The sequence below is a fragment of the Delphinus delphis genome, chromosome 12, assembly GCF_949987515.2.
Source record: "Delphinus delphis chromosome 12, mDelDel1.2, whole genome shotgun sequence".
NCBI lineage: Eukaryota > Metazoa > Chordata > Mammalia > Artiodactyla > Delphinidae > Delphinus > Delphinus delphis.
The window spans coordinates 52,859,071-52,885,952 of NC_082694.2; the positions used below are offsets into that span (position 1 = coordinate 52,859,071).

Below are 26,882 nucleotides of genomic sequence, written 5' to 3' on the forward strand. Positions count from 1 at the left end.
TGCCTCCCTGCTTTTCTCACACACAGGTCATTACTGATGGAAAGAAAGAGGTAAGTCTCAGGGTTTGCCTGCAGATAAGCCTGACTTGGAGTTGGGGATCCTTATCTTCGGCTCTCACATGCCTTTTTAGTCCAGAAACTGAGCGATACTTTTCGTAAGAACAGCTGCCCACCCTCTGCGTGTGGGAATCCAGTGGTCCCAGCACGATGGAAAGAGAATTCCAGACCTCAAAGATTTATGTCTGCGGAGGGTGTCTGTGGTTGGGAGGGGACCTGGTTTGTGCCCCTGGCAGAGCCACAGTCATCACTGGAAGGGATACAGGAAAGTCTGAGTCAGCACAGAAGGGATGAACCCGAGGCAGGGTGACGGGCCTGGGCCCAGGCAGGGTTTGGGAAGATGTTAAGAGCCAGCCTCTCCACTGGCCTGGGCTAAGCTGCCTGCTTGGTAGGACGGGACGTGGGACAGGCAGGCTTCTGTTGATTTTTCACAACTTTCCTGTCCGCCATCCAAGGCCCTCTAAACACAGCCTCCACCTCTATGTTCCGCTTTACCTTCACCAGGCCCCTGTGCAAACTCTCCTCAGAGCATCCTTCACGTTTCTCCTGCCAGGAACATCCTCAGCCCTTACCTGGGTGCACTGACCTTCTTCTGGTCAGTTTGAGTCCTAGCTCTTGCAGGCGGCCTTCCTTGACCACTCTCCAACCCAGGGAGGATGCTCTCTCCTCTCTTTTAAAATCGACAGGGTCCCTTAGTCTGCACTTACCACATCCCACCTTGTCCCAGTACCCAAGTTTTTACGAGACTACGTTCTTTCTTTTCTAGGATGGTCAGGGTGCCTCCCCTCTGACCCATCTCCTCCTATCCTGTCCTTAGCTCACTCTGCTCCAGCCATGCTGGCCTCCTCAATGTTCTTCAGAAATGCCAGGTACACTCCTGCCCCAGGGCCTTTGCACTGGCTGCTCCCTCTGTTTAGAATACTCCTCCCCTAGGTAAATGGCTCACACTTTAATGGCCCTGCTCAAATGTTACTGTAATTTATCAGACAGGCTTCTGTGAATACCCCAGATTACAACAAATGAACAAATGCCCTTTCCCAGAACTCCACTTTCATCTTCCCTTGCTTTTGTCCCTGTTTTGTCTTATCACCACCTGACATGATGGACTTTTTTATCTGTTTATTGCCCTCTTCCCCCTACTTGAATATGTTCTATGAGGGCACAGATTTCCAGCTGTTTTCTTCACTGCTGGATGGCCAACACTCAGAACAGCGCCTTGTATGTAGTAGACACATGAGAAACAGGTGTTGAATGAATGACTGTCTCTATATTATTATAGCCCTTTTGCTTAGCAGTGTTGGGCTATATGTTCTGTGTGTATTTATCATATACCTATGGTATATATCATATACAGACATACCACATATATGTAATTTACATTTACCATTTACTGTTTATATATATATGAGCATAAATGCTCAACAGATATTTGTTATAAATGACAATATTATTCTGTCCTTGGGTTCAGAACCCTATTGGTCTATTCATTTCACATGCTCCTTCCTCAAGGCTGGGAGGGCACGCCTTGGTCTGAAGAAGGGAGTTACTGGGGGAGGGGAGTGAAGCAGGCAGTGACTAGGAAGGACCAGGTGTCCTGTTATCACACTATCTCCAACATTACAATCTTGCAGCCAGGTTGGGCTCGTGCTCACAAGAGAACAGTAGAGTCACCCGTTCGACACTTGGTTCAAGGATGAATTCCTGGCTGGCAGCCCTGAGAGGTCAATGGGGAACTTTTCAGGTTAGTCTGCATCTTTCTGAAGGGATCCTCAGTGAGAGGCATGGACCAGTTGTACCAAGCCCTGGTACTTGGTACCTCTGTGCTTCCTGCCACCCAGGAGATCTGGACCTTGTTCGTTCTCTGTGAGAAAGGAGCTCAGGTCCTTAGGGCCACAGGGAAGTCCCCGGGCTTTCAGCTCCGCTTCAGTTCTGATGTTTCTACACAAGTACCAACTAAGCCCTCAAGTGTGGTCTCGTGACCTGAGGTGTGGGCGGGGACCTGGAAGGGCTGGCTGATGGAGGCTGTGAGCACTCTCTGCTCGTGAGCCCTGAGATCAGGGGTCAACCTGGATTTCCCCATCTCTGAACGTGGAAGTTGGATAGAAGACCTCTGACGTCACTCTTTTTATGTACGTTAACTGAGGGTACTTCTCTGCCTGGCACTGGGCTCCTCTAGGGTAAGCAGAAATGGACAAGTCATAGTCCTGGCTGTCAAGGAACAGCCTGGAGGGATCCTCTCCAGCCATAAAATCTGAGGATCCATCTAAAAAGGACCCTTCCAGGCTGCCTCAGGGAGTCTGAACTCCTCAGTCAGCTCTCCCAGCTCCTTGGAGTCAAGACCCAGGCTATTCTCCATCTGCCGATTCACCTGTGAGCACCAGCCTCTTCCAGCCTCCCTGCTGGGGCTCAGGCTATTTCCTAGCCCCACCCAACATTCCTAATGAAGCAGCAGCTCATCCAAAGGACCAGTCTCCCTACCTCCTTCAAGGTATCTGCACTTCCTCTTTTTCCAAACTCCTCCATCATTTACTGCCTGGCCCATCCCATTTAACACATCATTACTTACTGGCATATGTGTCTCTACTTATCTTGTACGTTTCAGCCTTGTTTCCCGGATATGGCTTATACTTTTTGACTTCCCACAGCAAGTAACGCGAAACCATGCACGTAAGAGGATTCAGAGCTTGTCTACGAGTTCCATCGAGGTTGCCTCTTTGCCAAGAAGGGGTTCTACATTAGACCACCTTGTCTCAAGTCCACTCCTCTCAAAGGTGAGCTGTGTCACTTTGGGAAAGTTACGTAATTTTTCCCAAGCCTCGGGTTCTTCATATATGAAAAGGAAACGGTAATAGCATCTTCTTCATAGAACTGTGTGAGGATTAAACGATCAGTGCCTGACAACAGTGAAAGCTCAGTATCAGCTGCCCTTATGACTGTGCTAGATGGTCTCCAAAGACGGCCCATCAGTCCCCGCTTTCCCTGATGAGCATATGCTCCTCCCATCAAAAGGCAGAGTCTGCTTCCCTCCGCTTGAGCCTGGGCTGGCCTTGCGGCTTGCTCTGGCCGATGGAATGCACAGAAGTGATGCTAACTACGCCAGTTCTGGCTCTAACTTTGAAAGGTCTGGCCGCCTCTGCTTTTGTGCTCTTGGGGGCAGCCAACCACCATGCTGGAAAGCAGCTTGGGCTCAGCCAGCCACCAAAGGATAAGACCTCATGTGGAGAGCACCAAATATGTGGGTGAAGGCACCTGGCACCTTCCAGCCCAGCCCCGCCCAGCCCAGCCCCGCCCCGCCCCGCCACCAAGTGGATGCAGCCAAGCAAGGGACACGAGCTGATGACACATGGAGCAAAAAAACCACCCAGCCCAGTTTCCTGAGTTCCTGGTCCACAGAACAAGGAGACATAATTTATCGTTGTTTTAAGCCACTAAGTTTTGAGGTGGTTTGTTGCATAGCCATAGATAACTGAATCTATCAATATAACTATTGTAATTCTTATGATTAGGTAGACTGAAATCCATCAGTAAGTTCACACTAAGGGGCTACCAAGTGCAAACAAGTATTTTTATCCATTATGATCCTAAGAGGCAAAGCAGAGGAAAAAGAAAGAAAGTGTGACTACTATCTAACTCCTTGCCTCAGGGTTTTTATAGTCTAGTGTGATGGGAAATACCATCACAGACATAATTACCATATAAAGAAGCAGAGGGGACATAGTACTGTAGAGTAACAGTCTTAGGGAGATAAAAGGAAGAAGAAATTAGACTTGTTTAGAAGGAAGTTGGGGGGGGGGTCGCAGATCACGCAGCTATTTGTAAAGAAAGAGACTTGAAGACCAATAAGAGAAGAAATATTTTTTTAAAGACAGAGCTTTAAAAACGACTCCAAGAGCTCTGGTCCTCTCATGCAAACTTCCTCAGTATGGGGCAGCAGGATAATCTTAGCTGGGGGTCACAGGGCCTGTACGAGAGACTCAATTCCACCCCGTATCTCTGTGAGAATTTCAAGAACACCCCATGTGTTTTCTAACCCATTAAAGGAGGTGACAGTCCCCTAAGTCCCACCTCAGGATCACGGAGAATTGAGTGCTTTGAAATTTGGAACACATTTTACAAGTAACCTCAAGGTACAAATACTGAGGTTTTGAACTCTTAAACACCACAGTCTATGGTGACCCCAGATACGCTCTATTTCTGAGCAAAGTCTCCAAAAGTCCAGAGTGGTATCTGTCATTACCAGCATGGTCTGGGCTAAGTCCTCACCTGCTGATGGTGGGCTGGGCCACTGCTCAAACTTGGTGCCTGTTCCAGGTTCATTAACACCAGATTTCAAGGAGCCTTGGCCAAACGCCCGCTGAGCCTATTACTTTCTCGAAACCGAGACACAGGTTTTCAGCCTGGTGAAATATCAAGCTCGAGGCTGCCTGCACACTGGTAGCCCCTCATCAGAAATGCCCTCTTTCCCCTCTGAGCCATCAGTGCAGACCCTGCAATCCCCCCCGCCCAGCTGGCCCTGACTCTCCAGCCCTCTTGGTACCCCAACAATGTCCCGGCACCTGATTCTGGCAAATCCTGTGCTTCCCACTCCATTCCTAATATACTCTCCTTAAGGATAAGGCTCATAGCATAAGAATCTCTTGCAAATCCCAGCAGGCCTAGGATACTGCCTAGGGCAGCCACTTGGTGATTAATTTTAAAGCCAGCTCTCTCCAAAAGTAGGTAACGATGCCACTATCAGGCAATGTTTCTCAAAGTGCTGCCAGCACCCGCCTTGCATTAAAAAATGCTGATCAGGGTCCTGCTGAATCTGAATCTCCAGGGGCGGGACCTACCATTTGCCATTTAACCAGCTCCTTGGGAGATGCCATGCACACTAGTACTGAGAACCCTGCCATACTGGTGATCCACTCACCCACTCAGACAGCGATCATAACACAGAACGTGGGGTTCTGCTGTGGAGACCAAGAAGATCTCCTGCTTGGGGGGGACTTCCCAAATTCCTGCCTAGTGAAAGAGATGGGGAGCAATGGCTCCCTGACCTCTCTCTTGTCCCCAAATGCCCACGTGGTGATGTGTTGTCATTCCTGTTGCTGAAAATGATCTAAGTCCATAACTAATGTTTGATTCACCTTTCCTCCTCTCTAATCCTCCCAGAAACGGCTGATCTTTGTAAATACATGTTGACCTCTCGCCATCGCATCATGAGTGGAGGCCATCCGATCCGTGCTTCCACACCCTTCGTGCTCTCTGCGCACAAGAATGGACCTTTCTCTTCCAGCTGGATGGCTTCAGTTCTATAAAAGAAACCGTGACCTTTAGCAGCAGCACTGATGATAAACGCTTCATTTTCCATACTTTCCTGTTTCCAGTACATGACGAATTCTTGGCAAAGAGTTCCTTTCTCACTGATGAAAACACTGGCAGACCGCAGATGTGGAAGCCTGAGCTGGGAAACCTGAAATTTCATTAATATCCCGAAAAGCACACACCTCAGAAGAGAAACTTTACCCATGACTAATGAGAGTAATGAGGAGACGACGGAGAGGATTAAGACGCTTCAGCCCTTTCTCTCAGCCTCCTGATTAGGAGCTTCTAGGGTTACAGGGCTTTTCCTAAATCACCCCTTGCTTAGCCAGCCTGCCTCCAAGCATCAAGGCCTATCACTGCCTGAGTATTTTTCAGCCGAGCCCATAAAATCGCCCAAGTCATCCTGGAACTTTCTGGGATAACTAGGGTGTAAGGCAAATACACAGTATTTTAACCTTTCACAAATCCTACTGCTGGCCGCAAGCAGAGGGGAAGGTTCTGGAAGGCTGGGGGTGAGGAGGCAGCCTGACCACAACGACGGCAAGTCCTGCCGACACACTCACGCCCACTTTAAAAGACGGCTGGTAGCTTCCTCAGCAGAAGCCAGGGGCGGGGGTTCCTTCCACAGGCGAAGGCTGCCCTCTCTCCCGCCACCCCACGATGAATGCTGCCAGCAGGAGGAGTGCTGGAGCAGCGGGGAAAGCCCTCAGATCCAGTCCCGGCTCTTCATGAATCACAGGCCCCGAGCAAGTCCTTTCACTGATCTGTGCCTGTTTCCTCATCTATCACAGGAAAATACGCTAGCACCCTGTCTGTCTCATAGGTTCTGTGAAGATAAAGTGAAGCCATGACGTACAAAGGACTCCGGAAAGCAATTTAAGAGTTACGTGCGTGCTACCTGCCAGGAACTCTGCTAAAGGCCTTGCAAGCTATCACTGAATCCTCAGGGCAGACGCTCTGAGGGCAGCCCCTCTGAGGGCTGCGCTGCTACAGTCATCCGTCAGCATCCCAAGGGGATTGGCTCCAGGGCCCCCATGGACACCAAAATCTGTGGACGCTCAAGTCCCTTATATAAGATGGTGAAGTATTTGCACGAGCTACACACATCCTCCTGCATACTTTTAATCATCTCTAGATTACTTATGATACCTAATACAATGTAAATGCTATGGAAATAGTTGCTGGCGTAGCAAATTCAAGTTTTGCTTTTTGGAACTTTTTTCCAAATATTTTCCATCCGTGGTTGCCTGAATCCATGGATGTGGAACCCAAGGATGCAGAGGACCAACTGTACTCCCACTTCGTGGAGGAGGAAACCAAGATTCATGAGCAGTCTTAATATGAGCTGTAAGTTTTCTAAAAACCAGACAAAATAATAGGTCTCTGAAAACTAAACACCTGTTCAAAGTGTCAAAGAGACACCCTGTCTCTAAGGGGCTGACAAATGAGTGTGTCTAAGGTGAGAAGCAGTTAAAAAAAAAAAAAAAGGTTTGGATTCTCTCCCATGCTAATTCCAATCAATTAGTAGGAGCTGTGAGGATCACTGTGGCTAGAACAGAAGAGAATCCTATTCAGGATTCTACAGCCATATGCTGAAAGAGGGAGAATGACGGATTAGCTGCAAGACAGTCACTGTTAAATCAGCTGATTCTAATTCCCCAAACGATTCCTGCTGGGTATAATCACACTACCTCTCACACTAGCTCTCATCCCGTCACAGGATGCTTTTACTGAACACTTACTCTCCATAAGTAAGTGGGCTTCTCCTATACATACCTACACATGCACGCACGCACGCACACGGGAAGGGCAGAGACAGGTAGAAAAGTCTGTGTCGGCCTTTGGATGCTCATAGTTGGCTTGGGGAGATAAGTCGTTGGTGCATACAAATCTAACAGCCAGTGATGCTGTATATTCTGGATGCCGAGTGAGAAGAGTCATCAATAAACACTAAAGGGGTTCGAACGAACTGACGGATTCACAGAAGGGGTGGGACGTGAGAGCAGCAGCGGGAGACGTGGATAATCAGAGAGGTGGGGTTGCGTCATCCTAGGCAAGGGGAACAAGCAGGAAGGCAGGGATCTGCCCGGCAGTATCCAGAAAGGGGGCAGTGAAACTGAAGAGGGCAGGCGGAGATCCGACAAATGACATTTTATTTTACAGGCCGTGGGTGCTGTCCAAAGTCTCAGAAGAGGGTGGCAAAAGCGGACAAGCTCTTTTGCTGTATTTGTAAAACTCCTTCGAGGAGCGGTTCATTTCAAATAAAAATCAAACAGTTATCCCACTATGATCTGTTGCTGCTGTTACTACCCATAATAGTATTTAAGGGAAGCCCATTTAAATACTTATCCTTACACACATGGGGCTGGCTACGTCACTCACAGGAAAGCTGTATAAACTAGGAGGCCCTACAGCAGTGGTTCCCAACCTTTTTGGCACCAGGGACCGGTTTCGTGGAAGACAATTTTTCCACGGACCCATGGTGGGGGGAAGGGTTCAGGCGGTAATGGGAGTGATGGGGGGATGGTTCAGGAGGTAACGCAAGCCATAGGGAGCGACGGGGAGCGGCAGATGAAGCTTTGTTTACTCTCCCGCTGCTCACCTCCTGCTGTGCGGCCCAGTTCCTAAGGGTCCAGTCCGTGGACCGGGGGTTGGGGACCCCAGCCCTACAGGTAATGAATGCTAGGGTAAGTGCAAGGTACACACCCCAGAGAAGTTCCCATCTAGCGTAAAAGGAAACACAGAATGAAAACTACTACTCTCAGGGTAAAGAAACGTACTTATTCTATGGATGACAAAGATGGCAAGGATCCTAGGGTTTGCGGGGCGGGGGCGGGTCAGGAAGACAGGGACTGTCCCACATCATGTGGGACCAGGAGAAACAAGTGGTGGATTGGAGGGGGAAAAGGGCAAATTCATTGAAGGGGGTAATTCCTTTTTGCTGGGACATAGTTACAATTTGCTATAGGAAAGCATTACTATAGCGTCAACTCTAGGAGACACTCATTCCGGCAATCCTAAAGGCAGCAGCTTTGTATCTTCTACATCCCTCAATCACCTCCGAAAGATGCAATCGCTTTTCAGAAGTAACACTGATGGAAGAGGACGGAGAGCACTTCAGAACCTTTGGGGTGGGCGCATGGTTGGAAAAGCCCACAGGCGATTTGGATAATTGCATCTTCTGCTCTTCTAGTCACCCCCACTGCCAAGTACCACCGCTCTGGGTTGACATGAAAAGCTAAAGTCAGGCAACCAGGAAGGCCCTCCAGAAAGTCCTAGTGTGGATTTAAAGGATGCGGACATTGGACAAGGTGAATTACGGCTGGGGCACTGGTGTTTTCTCAGCAAGTCTGCTGTGTTTCTGACTGTACCCTTAACTGGAAGGTTCTGCAGTGCTGTATTCTCAGTGCAGGGGGATGCCTAGAATTTTGTCCATGTTCTTAGACAATGGAGACAGAGATAATCATACATGTTCCACCCCCAGGATTCAAGGACCACAGAGAGCTGTCAGCTCTGTCACCCCACCCAGCCACCTAGCAGTTTTGAAAGTGAGGACTTTTCACCACTCCCTGATGGGAGGTCACTTAACTTTCTAACGGGTTTAGAGAGTCTTTTGGCCATGCTTTCTGGGTGTACTTCCTTCCTTACATCACAGGGAGGGCGTTGAGAAGAAAGCGTTTACTCAAATATACAGCTTGGGAAGGGGGCTGTTACTCACAGCGCCTTCTGTTACACGGACCCCAGCAAATCCCCCTAAACCTCATTTCCTCCACTTACATTTTTAAAAAAGAGAGCGAGCGAGCTGGAGGGCTTTGATATTTTCTTACAGTTTCCTTTTTCCTGACTCTCTCTGTACAGGATGATGTAGTTGTTTACTTTAAGGCTCAGGAGTCAGCCAGCATTGTACGAAAAGCTTTCCCACCAAAAAAACCCCATAGTAAGACAAACTCCTTTCCATGATGTTGAAGCAATTAGTAACACATGAACGGGCTTGCTCATGCTCTCACTCCGGGATCTGCTCTTTCCTCCCGCTGCAGGGGCCACTCACCCTGGGATTGGGGGAAAGGGAAGACTTTCCATTTCACGGGGAGGTGAAGGGGGGGTGGTGTGTGGGGCTGTGTGTATGAAGGAGTGGGGCAGGGGATGAACAAAGGAGATCTTCCTTGGTCCCACCTCCAACGCTTCGCTTTGTGAAATGAAATTCCAAACCTCGGTAGGCTTATCCATAAAATGGGGGGATAATAAAACTCTAAGAGATGTGGTAAGTCGATCACACCTGCAAAGTGGGTAGCATGTTACGTGAGGCGGCACGGAATACGGAGCACGAGGACAACCGGGTGGACACTGCCTGGGTTCAGATCCCAGTTCTACTACTTATTAGCTGTGTGACTTTGACAAGGCATTCTACCTCCCTGTGCCTCAGGATACGCCTACCTTGTAAGGCCCTTGAAAGGATTATATCATCAATATACGTCAAGAGCTTTGAAAACGGTCCATTGTAAATGCTGTAAAAATGTCAGCTACCATTATTTTGGGCTTATAGAAAACATTCTATAAATGTTCGCTGCTGGGGATGGCAGCAAGGAAAGCTACTTTCAACTGGTGGTATGGGGGAGGGGGGAGGGAGGCACAGGAAGGGGTATGTCCCCCACAGAGGATATGTCAGGATCTGGAGAGAACACGTATGCATATAGCTTAAAAGCGGTTAATTTATAATTTTGTAGATGGAAAATGAAAAGATGTCTATGGTTTTCATAATAAAAGTCACCAAAAAAGTGTCTGATGACACCTTCTTGGCTATAAGACAGGATTTTTAAATGTTGAGAAACACTGAAGTAGTGGAGACTAGGAAAGATTTCTTCCCTAATCAGAGCTGCGTGCTGAAAGGGTGAGGCTGAGCGGGGTTACTCCTTAAGAATTCGCAACCTGTGAACGGGAGGGCCCAGGCTGGGCTGAAGATGGGCCAGCGCCTCCGTGGATAACCCCTAGACTTCAGCTCCCTCTTGGCCTTGGTCTTGGCAAGGAGATGGGTCCTATGCTTTATCCTTCCAGCTAAACAGACCATGGGACCAGTGGCCACACTTCCTGTCCTTGAGACAGACCTCACTGCCAAAGACAACAGGAAAATCAAGACTTTAGAGGCAAAATAATGATATGCAGACATTGTCCTCAAGCTCAGTTTTTACTATAGTGAGAATTTGGGGTTTTTTTTGGATGCGGTATCATCACTTAAAATGCTAATGTCTATGGTAGTTTGGATACTTTCATGATCTTGTTCTCCTCTCCCCCTTTTCATGACATAATATACCTGCAGAAGAACATGTAAGATATATATTTTAAAGAATAATCAAAACAAACTTCCTTTTAACCATATGCATCTTGACAAAAAAGACATGGTTGTTGGTCCTCAAAAGCTTCTTTAACCCTCTCTGATTGCATCCTCTCCCCCACTCCCCACCCAGAGGTAGGGGTAACCACCAAGGTAATCACTGCCTTGTTTTTCTTTACAGTTTCATCACCTACATGTTTATCGCTAAACAATATATTATTTAGTGTTTCCTGTTTGGGGACTCTATGTAAATGCAGTTATGCTGCACAGCTCTTTCTTGGACTGACTTGCACTTTTGGTCTGTGTTTCCTCCTTTTTAATCACCAGCTCTTCTGGATGAGGTCTCAGTTCTTAAGGGTCTCACTCTTTCTCTTTTAAAAGTGCCCTTAAAAAAAATCCCTGAAACATTCTCCCTAAAATATCATGACACAACAACTGAACCGGGTCATTCTTTTCCCTTGGATGTGAACTGTCTGCCACATTTTGGTAAGCTGTGGCCAGTTCCTCAACTTTTGGATTAAAATGTTATTTCCTTACATCAAAGTGACGTTTTTGGTAGATTTAAAGATCGAAGAAATGCATTCAAACCTTCCAAATGATAACCATCTTCCAAAAGGAGACATTTTTCCCCCAAGCACCATATTCCTAATATTTTTTTGCACAGTCTTCTATGTTTCTTTCCAGTTTTGTCCAATAGCTCACTCCTCTCTGTTCTTGTCCTTCCTTACCTATCAAATCTAAATGTCCCTTTTTATGGAATTGGGATTTTAAATTTCACATCACTACCATAACCTTTGAACAACTTGTACAGATTTTCACAAAGCCCTCTAACTTTGCATTTTTCCCGCCCACAAAAATACCTATTTGGATCAAGTGGAATTTTTACTCTCATAGTCCTGCAAACTGTTAGTACCATTTCCTACAGAGGAGGAAGGAGCATCTGAATGTCTGCATTTTGTGCTGAACTTAGTGTCTTCAAGATCCAGGAATTAACAAGTAGCTCAAAGAGCTAAACAGAATCTGCCTTTCAGGAGATGTAGGTGCATGGTTTTTGAGCTGGAAGCAGCCATCTATCATTTTAAGTTTTTGGAAGGACCCGGTTTGTTCCTGCCTGTGGCATCCGCAAGATACTGACTTCCTGTGTTTACCCAGTGCCTAGGACACTGGGCTCTCTTCAGTTCCCATGGTAATGGGCTGATTCCCCCTCCCTCACCCATAGGCTGCTGTGGTTTAAAGCTGCAGAGATCAGCACTGGGTGGGCAGCTGGATGGGAGGATGTGAACTACGTAAACATGCAAGGCTGTCTCAGTCAGGGTCTGTCACACAATGTCACACAGTGACGTGACCACACTGTGCCAATCCCATAGATTCTAATGGGCTCTCACCACTGTGCTCCCCTAGGATAGATGGGACCCAGGGTTCTTCCTCCTGTGACAAAGTTCTTCGTATATGAGAGGAGAGTGTCCCTCCCACCTGCAGGAGTATGCTTACTCCTCCAGCCCACTCACAGCGCTTCTTCCTCTAACTTTCTAAGCTAATTTCCACGCCACTTGTTTTTACACAGAATCATATTTCATTTTCTGGCTCAAATGTGCTAGTCGTACCTCCCTAGACAAGCTAGAAATTCTTGGGATAAAGGCTGTGTCTTTTTCCATCCCTGCCATACCTGGTACGAAGCTGAAGACGTACCAGGTTCTGGGAAAATATTGGTTGTCGACTTTACTAAAGCGGAGCGCTTCCTCCCTGACAGGTGGGGTGTGTTTCCTGTGTCCTCCTCTCCCTGTACTGCGCCTCTCCTGCTGCTGTTTTTAGCACTTCAGGTTCCAGTTACTCTGCCTATTACATCTACCCCTCAGCCACCCCACCTGGCAATCCAAATGGGTCTTGCCACCCCGAAGTGATGAATTCTTTTATGAACATTTTATAAAAGGAGTTGGCTTTTGCAAGGTGAACCATCACACCTACATGTATAATTATTATTTTCGAAAGCCAGATTTTATTTTCAAGTTTTCTTCTAGTGGACCTACTTGTACTTCTTTGTTACATTCCCTTTCAATGTATATACATCAAGAAATACTTCCCACATGTCTAATCAACTCCCCTTAAAGAACAAAACTCTGGGTGAATTAGACCATGGAAGTATTTCAACGTGGATGGCAGCGTGTTTCGTTTGGTTGCATTCGTGTGGTTTTAGTGTTAACACTGGTGCACCTAGAAAACGTTCATAAATTAGGGCTTGATAATGGAGGTTGAATTTAAGTTATTAGCTGAAAACAAAACTGGCATGGGTTGGATAAATGGTGGAAGAAACATCGAGAACAAAGACATCAGCTTCTCCAACCACTCCCATCCTCAGACCCTTACTGGACTGCACCTTTTGGAGGATGAGGTAAGGCCACAATCCCCATCACCACCCATGTCATTCACTATCAGTCGGTCAGGTCCAAACCAAGCTGTAGAGCCAGGAGGCTTCAGCTCTAAGAGGCAGGGCCAGGTAATGAGCTTAGTTCCCTAGCAACCTGCACGCAAGTGTTCCAGACAAAATGGATTACACGCTGCTGCTGAATTCCAAGTGAATATCCTATTGACCCAACAAAGGAGTTAATTTGTACCTCTCACCACACTACAGGGGTCAACTAAGAGAATTCTTTTTGTGTGTGATCCCTCCTGGCATTCTCCCTGGAATGTCATGGTAAAATAAAATGCTCTGATGGGGTCAAAAGTGGATGGTTCAACTTCCCATTGCCTCTGGGAAAAAAAAAAAGTCTTCATAACAGGAAGAAGAGCGTCTGTTTTTCCTTCTATTGCTTTCCTAATACAATCTGGATTGCCTAAGATAATATCCACATAGGGTTATTCCAGGGACCCTGCGTAACAGGCATAAGTATCTGGTCACCCCACTATAAATTAACCACTGCTATTGTATTACTTTATTTACACCTTGGTCTCTTGAGATTTTGATTTGTGTTCATTAATCCTCAGGAGACTAATCTCCCCTGGGCACTCAGACAAAATGAAGTTTCTGGAAGCCAACTACCTGGGTTTGAATCCAGGATCTGCCACTTCCAGCGGTGTGACCTCTCTTTGGGATAATAGTCCTACCTAGAAGGTTGACGTGAAGATTAAATGAGTTAATACATGTAAAACGCTTGACATTAAACCTGGCATTTAACACGTACTGTATACGTTTTTGTTCTGGTTGTTATTATCGAGCCAAGGATGACCCTGAGATGGGAGGTGATGAGCAGCCCACCTGGATGACCCATGTCTCTCTCAAAGACAAACCACAAGGGAGCAGTTCTAAGATGTTCTTTACTGGAACCAGAAACCTTTTCTTCTCACGCTGGGGAGTCAGTCCTAAATATGACCAACCCCCCCACCCCCGCCAGTGACAAGAAGGAGACAAAGGGTCCAGCAAGAATTCACTGGAATCTTGTGGATGAAAAAAAATCATTCAGAGGAACCGTGCAGAAGCCAATGTCACGGTGACCCACTTGTACTGGCCCCAGTTCAATCTATGGGTCAGGCAGTCAGAAGGACAAGCTATCTGACTCCTAGGGACACAAAATCAAAGTCATGTTCTTCACATTAACTAGTCACACTTCTAAATTCACTAGATTTTATAATTAAGATTTAAGAATCCATTTTATAATTAAGAAACAAAAATGATCTAATAAGGCATTCATCCTCTGGTTGGGCACAGATTTCTTCCAGGAGAAGAGATGGCTCTTGGTAATCTTTTGCTTGACGCCCTCCTGATATACTTGTGAGATGACGAGACAGGTTAAGGGGTTGGGCCATAGCTGTGGTTAAGGACATCTGGGCTCAGGTTAGGGGTTAGGTAATATGTATTTTCTCTTTATGAAGCTAGTGTACCTGGGGGTTCAAATCTACCAACAATGGTTTCTCAATTTTGTTTCATGAATGTTTGGCCAGCTGGTCGGAAAAGGTCGTCCCTATAGGCTAACAGACACATGGCAAAGCTCTCAGTCCGGCTTGGGGGCGGGGGTGGCGTGTTTATATAAAGCATATACTGAAACTGCTAACTGGATAAGACAGAAGCTAAAATTTACTGTGCCTGGTGTGTGCTAGAGACTGTGCTGTGCTTTAGTAAGACAACTACAATACCTCCCGGTAGGCCTCCTGATGCACAACCATCAGTCATTCAAAGTGTGTTTGAATTTGGAACCGTAATGTAGAATGACAGTCTTGTGAACATAAAGGCATTGCTCGGGGTGGGATCATTCTCTGAATTGAGCTTTGAAAAATGAACACTAAACAGAAGCACTTCTCGTGTGATTTTATCACTGTTCTTTTCTCACTCACGCATCAGCAACAAGTCAGTCTGTAATGGTCCCACGTATAGTCCCAATGCTGCATTTTCCCAGATACTTAGAATCAGATTTAGGAATCTTATAGATCATGTCGTCTAACTCCCCTCTCTGTGTCCTCCCTCATCTTTTATTATGAGATAGGAAATCAATGCACAGGGAAATGTCTCAGCCAAGCATCCGTGGCAGAAGCCAGAGCTAGAACCAGAGTTTCCTGCCTCACGGTGCCCTCTTTCCCGGATCCCGTGTTCCTTACCAATGAAGAGGGCACATATGAACACAAGGAGGCAAATGGGACACACCCGCCCCTTGGCAAAATCTTCAAAGCCAAAGAACCAAGGGCCAGCAGAGTTAGCTGAAGTATCTGAGACCATTGGAAGAAAAAGTTCAGGTTATACGAGGTAAGCCCATTGCTTCAGCTGACTAATCTCAATAGACTGGTAGAAGCTTTTCTACAAAACGCCCCACGTAGAAAACAACACCAGTCCACTATCAGATTCAACTAGGATCTAAAAATAGACACGATAAAAAACAAGGTAAATCCTGAAATCGAACAGATGGCACTGGGGGGACATGGGAGGTCTGAGGTTAACCAATGAGGAAACTGGCTTTGTTCCGTGAACAGCTTAGATAACCTGGACCTCTGGTTTTAGGTTTCAAGCTGGAACTTTTAATTTAAATTCGATCATTATGTACCCATTGACTGTGGGCAAATGACACCGTAGAAGTGTGCAGGTCACTTAACCCAACTGGCCGCAACCTAAGTTCTTGTTTCTAAACCCAACTGGCCGCAACCTAAGTTCTTGTTTCTAATCAGTTCGGGGTTGTACGATTGATACTTTGCGGAGTATTAAATGCAGGACTCCACTTCCTTCTCGGGCAGGCCCTCCTTCCCAGATGCAGAGGGGAATCAGAACGGCCTACGGCAATTCTTCCTTCAGAAGTTCTTCCCCACAACCTCCAGACTTGCAGGCCACTGAAATACCCTCCACACAGACAGCTCGGCTTTTTATTTTCCCCTTTAATCCAAACCACACAGAGCTGCCACGCTATGCTTCCTAAGTCATCACTTCCTGTAACACCTTCAAGCAATCTGTTACTTCCAGGATAAGTCCAAACTCCTTCTTGTCTGAAATTTTAAGAACTCCACGGCTTAGCCAGACTCTCCTTACAAAGTGGTCTTTCTCATGCCTTCCCAATGTAAGCCTGCTTTTCTGGTACAACATGTCATCACTCCCCCTAAATTTGGGGGTCAAGCTCCTCCCTCCCTCAGACTTGTTGTGCCCTGCTCCTCCCCCTCTCCTCCAGTGACATCATCCCCCCAAACTCCCCCACCCAGCACACCTTCCTCATTCACAGTGGTCCTTCTCTCCCATAGGAGGCAAGGGTGGGGATGGTTGATCTGAATCCCACCACTAAACTATCAGTGGCCAAGTTGTAAAGCCTCCCCTAGTCTCAGCTTCTTCCTCTGCCCAGAGAAAGGACAATACCTATACACCATGGGATTCGGGAAAGATTAAAGAAATTGGTCCTTGCACCAGGCTTGCCGCTTAACAGGTGCTCAATAAGTCTTTCCTTCCTCTTTATCACATACCACCTTTATTCTAAGTTACTATTTTATGTATGCTCTGTCATCTGCTCTTGCACATAAGAGTCCCAGTTCTATCTCCCAGTGGCACCTAATAAGGTTCTGGTACAGAGCAGATTCTCATGGTCAACTTGCTTGTCACCAGAGTAATGTTATAACCCAGCTACATTCTCTCTACCTTACTCTCTCTATGGTGGAAAACCTTTCTCAGCGAGCCAAAGTGGTTTCTATTAATGAGCCAACCGAACTAGAGACAGCACTCACAGAGAATAGGAGAAATGTTAAGTTTTGAATCTGCTTCCAAAATTCTATCTCTACCTAAGTCTCAGGAATGTGCCCATTTTAATAAAAGAAGGACATTTATAATGTAAACCTTCAAGAAATGACATCCTGCATATATATATCCGATTATACATAGGTAGGTTAAAACCATCAAGACTTACTCCAAACTGTCAGCGGAAGTTGCAGTGGCTTTAAATTTTTTTCCCCAAAGTAAAATCCTTTCTTCAAATGACGTCTTACTTGGAATACTAACACGAGAAGCAGCTGAAGGTGGGACTGCTCTGGGTGGACAGAAAGAGGAGTGTGGAAGTCCTCTCTTCATAGCACGGGTGTGTGTGTGTGTGTGTGTGTGTGTGTGTGTGTGTGTGTGTGTGTGTGTGTGTGTGTGTGTGTGTGTGTGTGTGTGTGTGTGTGTGTGTGTGTGTGTGTGTGTGTGTGTGTGTGTGTGTGTGTACATGTGCACACACACAGCAATTCCTGAGGCACCTCCACAAAACCAATTCAGAAACTACAGCTTAGCGGAATAAGCAAATCGTTTAGGAGGACAGGTAAATATACTCCACACTGCTGAAAAAACATCTAGTAAACAAACATATATACACGTATATGATGTCAAAGGAATTTAAATCTTGTTCTACAAGATGCCAGTGTCAGAGTATTTACAAGCTGTACTCAAGTTTATGTTACAGAAAGAGAGAAACAAAAACAAAAAGAGGCCATTCTGCTGCACAGAGGCAAATGGTATCTTTGCGCAACACCGGGCAGTGCTTTCTGGTTCACTTACTGCTAACATCAGCTCCATGGGAAGCCAAGCATTTACTGGAGACCCGCAACCCCCAAACTCAGGATTTCTCTACAGGAGGCCCTCGGATACTGTGAACCCTAGAATCATTTGGTTAAAGAATACTTAGTGACAACAGAAATAGCTACAAGATACCTTTGGTGAAACAGTTGAAAGTATGATATCAATTTTTAAAATATATATGTATAAACAGATACATATTTTTAAGCTGGAAATATACACATCAAAATGTTAGCAGCAGTCATTAGAATAATTCTTTTTGTCCTTTTCTGAATTTTCCAAATTTTCTACAATTAACAAATATTCTTTGTGATAAAAAAAAATTATTATTATTTTTTAAAGGCCAAGGCCAACAGTTTCGGAAGGAGAACAAAGCAATGAGTTCACTGTTAAATTGTTGTCAGGTAGCATGGCGTCCCATGATGCCCACGGCACGGTACACTGGGTACATAGTAGATGGTCAATAAACAGTGGCTGAATGGACAGGTGTGAGGGCCTCGTCCTGCTCCAGCCCATTTTGGATATAATCCCTATGCCCATGCCCCCTTTCTCCTCTCTCCTCTCTCCTCTCTTGCACTTTCAGAAAACAGAAAAGCTTCGAGAAACAGGGTGAAGGATCTTGCTACTCTCACCAGCTTAAGGGGCATTAATTTTTTTTTAAATTCCAATCTCACTGAATCCAGGTAAAACAGAGCTGTCACTCAGAACCTTTCTCATGTGTGTGACAGCAAATGGGGACTGGGGAGACGCGGGCTGGGGGTAGGAATATGTGAAGTAGAGAACTTGGGCAAGAGGGAGGTGTTGGACACAGAGTAGCACCCTGTGAACAACAAAGGTCTTCAGCACACCTTGCTTCCAACCTGGGTTCCATTTCAGACAAGCTGTTAAGACCTCTCTGGGCCTGGGTTTTCTCATCCATAGAAGGGAGTGACCTTACTTGTCTCACAGAGACATCTTTAGGAACGTGTGGGAAGGCTGATCTAAATGAAATGAAGGCATTTGTAAAAGTAACTGTCCTATTCAAATGCAAGGTTTCCTTGGAGGCAAAGAAGTTGCCTGGGGCAGCAGCACCTTAGATTAAGAGCCCCCCACCACCACCACCACACACACACCTCTCTCTGCCCCAGGGGGCACATGAGCAGTAATTAACTTTGTAACTTTTCCTTTCATCATGCAGAATGCATCCTATTATGCTTCTAGACCTGGCCCTCCACCTCTGTGAAGCCTTGCTTATGAAAACCGTGATCTCCTCTCTCCAACTGGCTTGGGCACCCCTGGTAGGTCTGCACACAGACACGCCCCCCCCCCCCCCCCACCACATCCACACTCATTCACATACTCACTCTTTTTCTCTCTCTCCCTACCACCCGCACGCCCACCCCCATAATCCCCACCAGCCCTCCACAGGCCTCAGCCCGTCCTCCTCAAGTGAACAGTGGTTATGACCACCACTTTGACAGAAGTCTTGTAAAGCCTGGCGGTGATTTGCACGCTGCAGGCCCTTGTTGAAGATGTCTTCCTGGCCGATTAAAAGCAGTGGCTCTGTTGACCGGCTTGCTCTAGGGCAGGATGGTCTTTGGAAGTAAGGAGATAGAGTCTGCTGGAGTCTCATCACTTTGACAATGGCTTCTGCCAATGGGAAGCCTGTACCCTCTACCATAGATCTCGTTTCACTGAAATCTGTTAGAAACCACGGAGGCTATCTCTTTTCCTAGCAAGCATATCGATTCCTGGGTGGCTGCCTGACCCATATACCATCTCACTGTGTTGGACGTCTCAGTCTACGCTCCTGAGGCACTCGTCAAATCCAGTCAAAGCCCCTCCCACCCCTCAGACACCATGCTGCCTCAGATGGCGTGCTCTAGTACAAAAGAGACCCATACTTCACTCTCAGCTTTTTTACATTTAATCTGACACAGTCACCTCTTTAAAAAAAAAAAAAAAACTACCAGTGCCCTAATTTTTACTTTTTTTTGCTTTCGTGTTTGCTGCTCTTCAGAATTGACAGTCACAAGAATGTCCAAGTTCCTTGAAACCACAGTTTCCCCCCTGCATAGTCAACACTCCTTTCCCAGCACTTTTCACCCCCTGCTCACACAGCTTATTAAAACTCATTTGAAAAATGTCTCCGGTTGCTTTTTAAGGATTTTTCCATCCTGCATTTCCCCCAGGGCAGTGAGGGAGGTTGGCCAAGGGAGATTCTCTAGTTCACCCTCTGTTTCCTTCTTAGCGACTCACACTGACCAAGCCCTCCAGGAGCTGTCTTCCCAGGCCTGGCAGGAAATGCCAAAGAGTGGGGGATGAGGACAATTAGGTAGAGACTCATATTTTTAAAGAGGAAAAATCACGGATGAATTTATTGAAGTCAGGTTTAGTTGGAAGGGATGATTTCACAATGGGGATCACATGCAGCGGCTCAAAATGCCTGAGAATTTTATTTCTTATAACTAGAAAAACAAAAGCAAAAACAAACCTACCACTCAGTGGCTCTCCCATCCCCAGCCTTCCGTGGATGAGTGGGAAGCCAGAAGAGGCAATTCCTGAAATCACGCCTCCCCCTAAGCCCTGATGTTGAGCAGCCCATAACTTTTAGAGCCCAAAGAAGCAGCCTCCCAGTATTACCTCCCCTCTCTACCACTCAACATCTGATCTTGCAGACGCAGGAAGCTCCCTCTTTATTTTCCAAATACCCTCCCCTTTCTTCTTCTCCTTCCCTGTGGTTGTTTAGCTGTTGACATTTCCTTGGAAGAAGCAGGACACAGACTGAGGTGGGAGTTCTAGTGTTGGAAAAATAACAATGAAAATGAGAGTTGGAGATGAGTTCTAGGCTTCATCAGCATCTCTTTGCCTTTATCCTTTTCCAAATGCTGCCCGTGCTTCAAGGTCCAAGTTAGGTGCCACCTCTTCCAGGAAGCCTTCCCAACTGCCTTCTGCAGAGCTTCAAATGAATCACCTACAGGGCTCCACTAGAAGAGTTACAATGCTGTAGAATATCATTGCATGTCTGTCTCCCCACTAAACAGCAATCTCCATGCGTTCAGAATGTTTTGAGCTTTGTAGCCCCAGAACCTAGCAGTGTCTGGCATATAACAGATGCCGCATTCCAGAGAGCACACAGCATAGTGGGAACTCAAGTCAAACATACTGGTGTGAATTTGATTGAAACTGAAGTTACTGGCTTAATTTGAGGGGCTTTCTGCCTTTTCTCACAAGCTCTGGAGCCATTTCATTTGCTTTTTCCTTCTAGATCCCATGGAGAACAATCAGAGTGCAGAAGCCAAGGGCAGGTGGGCTTGGCACAGAAAAGGCCACATCCTTCTTTAACTGTAACTTGGTCATTCAGTGGGCTGTGGTGACCAGACCTAACTCATGACCTGACGTCACGATTGGCGCCAGTAGGCTTACACAATCATTGCCATTGGTCACCATACCAGACATGGGACCTCACACACTTCCAAGTCCTGTCCGGCAATCTGCGTAGCGCGTGCCCTGAAGCCATGTGCAATCCCTCAGGAAATTCTCAAAGGAATGCTTTCGTAGGGGCTGTTTCTTCTACATACCAAACACTAAAGGCCCATCTAAAAATAATCAAACCCGACTTAACATTATTGCCGCTCTCTGTGTCATAATCAGACAAGAACGCAAGAAATCTTAATAGGATTGCAAGCAGGTCTTGTGTTCCTTAATCATGTATTAGAGTCTTAGTCAAAACCAGGCTTACGGTGGCTCAGAAACACTGCCCTTTCTTTTCAGGAAAAGTGAAACTAAAGCTGGACTGAACGATGGCCACTGAACTCGGCTCCCATTCCCATCCAAGTCCTGTCCCAGTCCTCCCCACTCTGCAGAGCCTAGACTGAGCTCTTTCCCCACCTCCAGACTAAAGCTCATCCCCTCCTCTGAGTCCTCCCAGCTCGAACACCTCCACCCAGAATGTACCGTCTCAAAGCTGTTTGCTATGGAAGTTAGTATAACTCCCCACCCCCATCCCTTATTTATTTTACAGCAAAATTCGACTAGTAGTTTCTTTTCTTTTTTTTTTAACATCTTTATTGCAGTATAATTACTTTACAATGGTGTTAGTTTCTGCTGTATAACAAAGTGAATCAGCTATACATATACATACATCCCCATATCTCCTCCCTCTTGCATCTCCCTCCCACCCTCCCTATCCCACCCCTCTAGGTGGTCACAAACCACCCAGCTGATCTCCCTGTGCTATGCGGCTGCTTCCCACTAGCTATCAGTTTTACATTTGGTAGTGTATATACGTCCATGCCACTCTCTCACTTCGTCCCAGCTTACCCTTCTCCCTCCCCGTGTCCTCAAGTCCATTCTCTATGTCTGCATCTTTTTTCCTGTCCTGCCCCTAGGTTTTTCAGAACCTTTTTTTTTTTTTAGATTCCATATATATGTGTTAGCATACGGTATTTGTTTTTCTCTTTCTGACTTACTTCACTCTGTATGACAGACTCTAGGTCCATCCACCTCACTACAAATAATTTCGTTTCTTTTTATGGCTGAGTAATATTCCATTGTATATATGTGCCACATCTTCTTTATCCATTCATCTGTCGATGGACACTTAGGTTGCTTCCATGTCCTGGCTATTGTAAATAGAGCTGCAATGAACACTGTGGTACATGATACTTTTGGAACTATGGTTTTCTCAGGGTATAGGCCCAGTAGTGGGATTGCGGGGTCATATGGTAGTTCTATTTCTGGTTTCTTAAGGAACCTCCATACTGTTCTCCAGAGTGGCTGTATCAATTTACATTCCCACCAACACTGCAAAAGGGTTCTCTTTTCTCCACACCCTCTCCAGCATTTATTGTTTGTAGGTTTTTTGATGATGGCCATTCTGACTGGTGTGAGATGATACACATTGTAGTTTTGATTTGCATTTCTCTAATGATTAGTGATGTTGAGCATCCTTTCATGTGTGTGTTGGCAGTCTGTATGTCTTCTTTGGAGAAATGTCTGTTTAGGTCTTCTGCCCATTTTTGGATTGGGTTGTTTCTTTGCTTGATATTGAGCTGCATGAGCTGCTTGTAAATTTTGGAGATTAATCCTTTGTCAGTTGCTTCATTTGCAAATATTTTCTCCCATTCTGAGGGTGGTCTTTTAGTCTTGTTTATGTTTTCCTTTGCTGTGAAAAAACTTTTAAGCCCCATCCCTTATTGAGTAAACTCCTCCACTTGAGAATCACCTTCCTTTTTGCTGGTAACTCCATACTCAGCACCTACCTCAGAGTCAGGTGAACAACAGCTCCTTTTTAAAAACATGATGACTGGCTGCCATAGGAGAAGCCACATTTTCTGACGGTTAAGCTGGGAGGTTATGATTCCTCATAAGATTCCTTTCTAGTAAGCAGAGGTCCTTCGGTGAGGTTAAAATATGATTTGCTTTAGAAAAATTAGATGAGCACACATCTGTCACGTAAAGTGAGACGTGCCATGTTCTACTGGGCAACGGTGGTCTGGGACTTGCTCCTGTAACTGTCGCTACCTGACACCGGCCTGAGAAAAGAGTTAGCAAATCTCTGAACTTCAGAGGAGAGTCCCCTCTCTCCCCAACCTCACCCTCTACCACCCAGACACTGATCTCCATGTCAGTTTGGTCACCGTTCTGCCGTAAAGGAAACTCATGGTGTTGTATGATGCCATCTTGCGCTCCAAGGGCAGTGAAGGCCCTCAGCGAATTCTAACGGCACAGAAGAGAACACTGCTGACACTGAAGACATCGTTCCTGCTCCCTCACTCATTCACCAAGAGGGCAGGGAGGCAGAGCCTCCCCTCTGGCTCTCCAGGTCCACCACGTACAGGGGGTTCACAGGGTCCCTACAACTGGACTGGACCCCTCCTGGGATGTCAGACCTCTTGGCAACACGTCCAAAGAAAGCAAGCTCGTGTGGATGCCTGCCTAGGAAACCAGCCCAGAGGGCGAAAGAGACGGCACAGCTGCTAGACGCAGGGGAAGAGGGGCGTCTCCCCACAGAGGGGACACAACGTGATGTCAGAGCAAGTCCCCGCTGGACTGCGAGTCGCAGAGATGAGACGGTAAGTTCGACCTGGCCAATACCAAGTATCTGTGGGCAAAAGACTTACTTCTCTGAAATCTGATTTTCTCACTGGTGCAAAAAGAAGATTAGAAGAGAGAATTTTTAAAAAATCTTCCAACCCTCCAATTCTGAGAGTGACAACCTACCGGTTGTGAGGCCCTCTGACAGGTACCATGGAAGATAAAGAGATACAGGATACATTTCTCATTAATCCAGGATCATGCTCACATGGAGAAAAGAGGAAAGTTGACGTCGTGACTGACCCTCTATTGTCACACTGGATTCTGCGCGTGTACACACACACACACACGGACCCACGAATATCAGGCAATACACACTAGCTATCCTTGTTCTGGATGCGTGTTAAGTCCTATACTTGTTCAGTAAAGGGATTTCCAGATTTTTCAGGAGATATTTCATATTCTCCTGAGAGATTTCAGAGGGTTAGGAAAAATTTCATTTGATCAGTGTTTGGAATGGGTAGTGACAGTAAGGTAAAGCTTGGGATCACGTCATTGGGAAATAGTAGATTAAGTAAAGGTAACATATATATTTTTCCATTGCAGTTCTCCTCAGCAACTCTGACAAGCAAATGTATGTTGAGACACTCTAAGAGAGGTCAAGACTGCAGTGTCCCAAACTATGGGCCACAGAGTCTTTCATTCTTTTTTTTTTTTTTAACATCTGTATTGGAGTATAATTGCTTTACAATGTTGTGTTAGTTTCTGCTGTATAACAAAGTGAATCAGCTATATGTATACATATATCTCCATATCCTCTCCCTCTTGCATCTCCCTCCCTCCCACCCTCCCTATCCCACCCCTCTAGGAGGACACAAAGCACAGAGCTGATCTCCCTGTGCGATGCAGCTGCTTCCCACTAGCTATCTATTTTACATTTGGTAGTGTATATATGTCCATGCTACTCTCTCACTTCGTCCCTTTTATTCTGAAAAGTTTCTCAAGTGAGGAAGGTTCAGAGAAATACCCTTTGGGAAATAGTGTACCAAAGAGACTGTAAATTCCCTGAGGTCAGGGACTGGGCCTTGCTTACCACGACCTCTCCAGCACCTGGCACGACACTGGGCACATGGAAAGGATTCAGTAAAATATAATAAAATAAAAATTGGCCAAATGACCAAATGAGTAATTGTTGAATTCCAAGTGGAAAGCCTGGCATTCGCAACGACACGGTGGTGAGAGTATGCCAAGGAGCAGGGAATCATCTGTCCAGGGTGGCACCCGTCACTGTCTGGGCTCCAGATGGACACGGGTAAGCGTTTCAGGTGAGGCTGCCTTTGCCTCCTCAAGGAGCTAAGGGCTCCAAATCCTTAAGGCATCCTGAAAGACTTTCACTCATTTTATTCCCCGAAATGGGGTAATAAAAGAGCTTCATGAAGAATGTTGGCATTTCTCTTCTTTACTAAGAATAAGTAACCAATGAGTTAAGGATACTCATCGGTCAGACTCCATAATGTACTTACAGATTATTTTCATTTCTTTACTGCCACCTTCTGGTCCCCAGGCACCTACTTGGTAGTTTTAAAATGCTACCTTATATTTGTGGTTCACGATGGCAACCCTTTTTTTTTTTTGGCATGCCACATTGCTTGCGGGATCTTAGTTCCCAGACCAGAGATCGAACCCCAGGCCGGCAGTGAAAGCGTCGAAGCCTAACCACTGGACCGCCAGGGAATTCCCCACGATGGCATTTTAAGCGCTTGTTCACATCCTTTACCTCATATGACATTACACAGGTTAGATGTGGTTCGGGTGGCCTTTACTCTTTTTTCATTTGATCCGAAGGCCATAAAGAACTTAAGGGATTTGCCCAGTGACAGAAAGGTAGGAGCTGAGAAAGGGCTAACCATGCCTGTTGTTTTCTCCAAGGAGCAAACACCGGGGTTAGTCATTCGGCTTTGTTCAGCTACATTTGCAAAGACTTCTATTGCCCTCTCATCCCTTCACAAGCACAACCTTGAATGGAAAATCCCTTGCCCTTAAAAGAGAATACTGTTCAAATATACCTTGATCTTTTCAAGGGTAAAATCCATTCCACTTTACAAGGTCTTTGAGAAAAGAATATAGGGGATCTATGATTGATTTTTTTTAATCTGACAGTCAAGATACCATAGTGTCCTACGGCACAACCCCAAGATGGAGGTCCACCAGCTTCTTCTAAAACATACCTTGGTCTGGAAGCAGCAGTAGAGTTGGGTTAGGTACGGGTGTTTCCGCGCCAGGGCCAAAATCCTCTTCTCTGTCATTGTGCAGTCTACGTCATCATCTTGAAGGATGACATCCTTCTTCAGGACCTTCACAGCATATACTTCATCTTTGCCTTTGAGCTCCGCCAACATGACCTGTAATCAACCAAAACCACCCCGTAAGTCTATACTTGTAGGGAATCAAAAGAAACCCAAGTCAACATCAAATGCTTTAAAATCTCCTTTTTGTTCTTTAATTTTAAATAGCATAATAGTATTTAAAATGTAAAGACTACCCATCCTAATACAGCTACTACAATTTATTTATTTTTAATCTCTAACAGTGTCCAGGCAAAGAAAAGTTCAATGCACATCTATTAAATAATTACTCGTATGTTCATATAATTTGTCATACTTGCAATTAGAGTACAGCAAATAGATTGTTTTTTAACTGAACATTATTTCATAAGCATTTCTCTACATGGTCTCCACCATATCATAGTTGCTGGTACTCAATTCAAGTATATCAGTAACAGTTTAACCATTTATCTCATATTAGACATTTGAGTTACATCTAATTATTATTATATAAACTACATCAAGCATTTTTACACATATTATTTTTTCTTTCTTTTATATCAGTTTTAAGATGGAAAGCCTTAGAAGTGGATTATAGAGTTAAATAGTTTGCACATTTCCTAACTGACTTTCAAAGAGGAGGTACAATATAATCTGCCGCTGGCAATGTAGAAGTGCTTTAGTTTCATGCAAATTTACCAACAGTGGGTGCTTTCACTTAAACGTTTTTGCTCATGTCATGGGTGTGAAATGCTACCTCAATGCTGTTTTAACTGGTAATGAAACTAAAAATATTTGTTTTCTAATTATATTTACATTTTGTGCGAATTATTTGTCAATTTCCT

General features: G+C 45.7%; 1 protein-coding gene across 1 annotated transcript in view; it reads right to left on the reverse strand.

The window, feature by feature from the left end:
- PRKCE (protein kinase C epsilon) overlaps positions 1–26,882 on the reverse strand; it is a 506,967-nt gene that overhangs the window by 128,176 nt on the left and 351,909 nt on the right. The window contains exon 11 of the mRNA XM_060026691.1: positions 25,942–26,115. Within this exon, the coding sequence (XP_059882674.1) occupies positions 25,942–26,115 (174 nt within the window). The remainder of the gene's footprint in view (positions 1–25,941; positions 26,116–26,882) is intronic.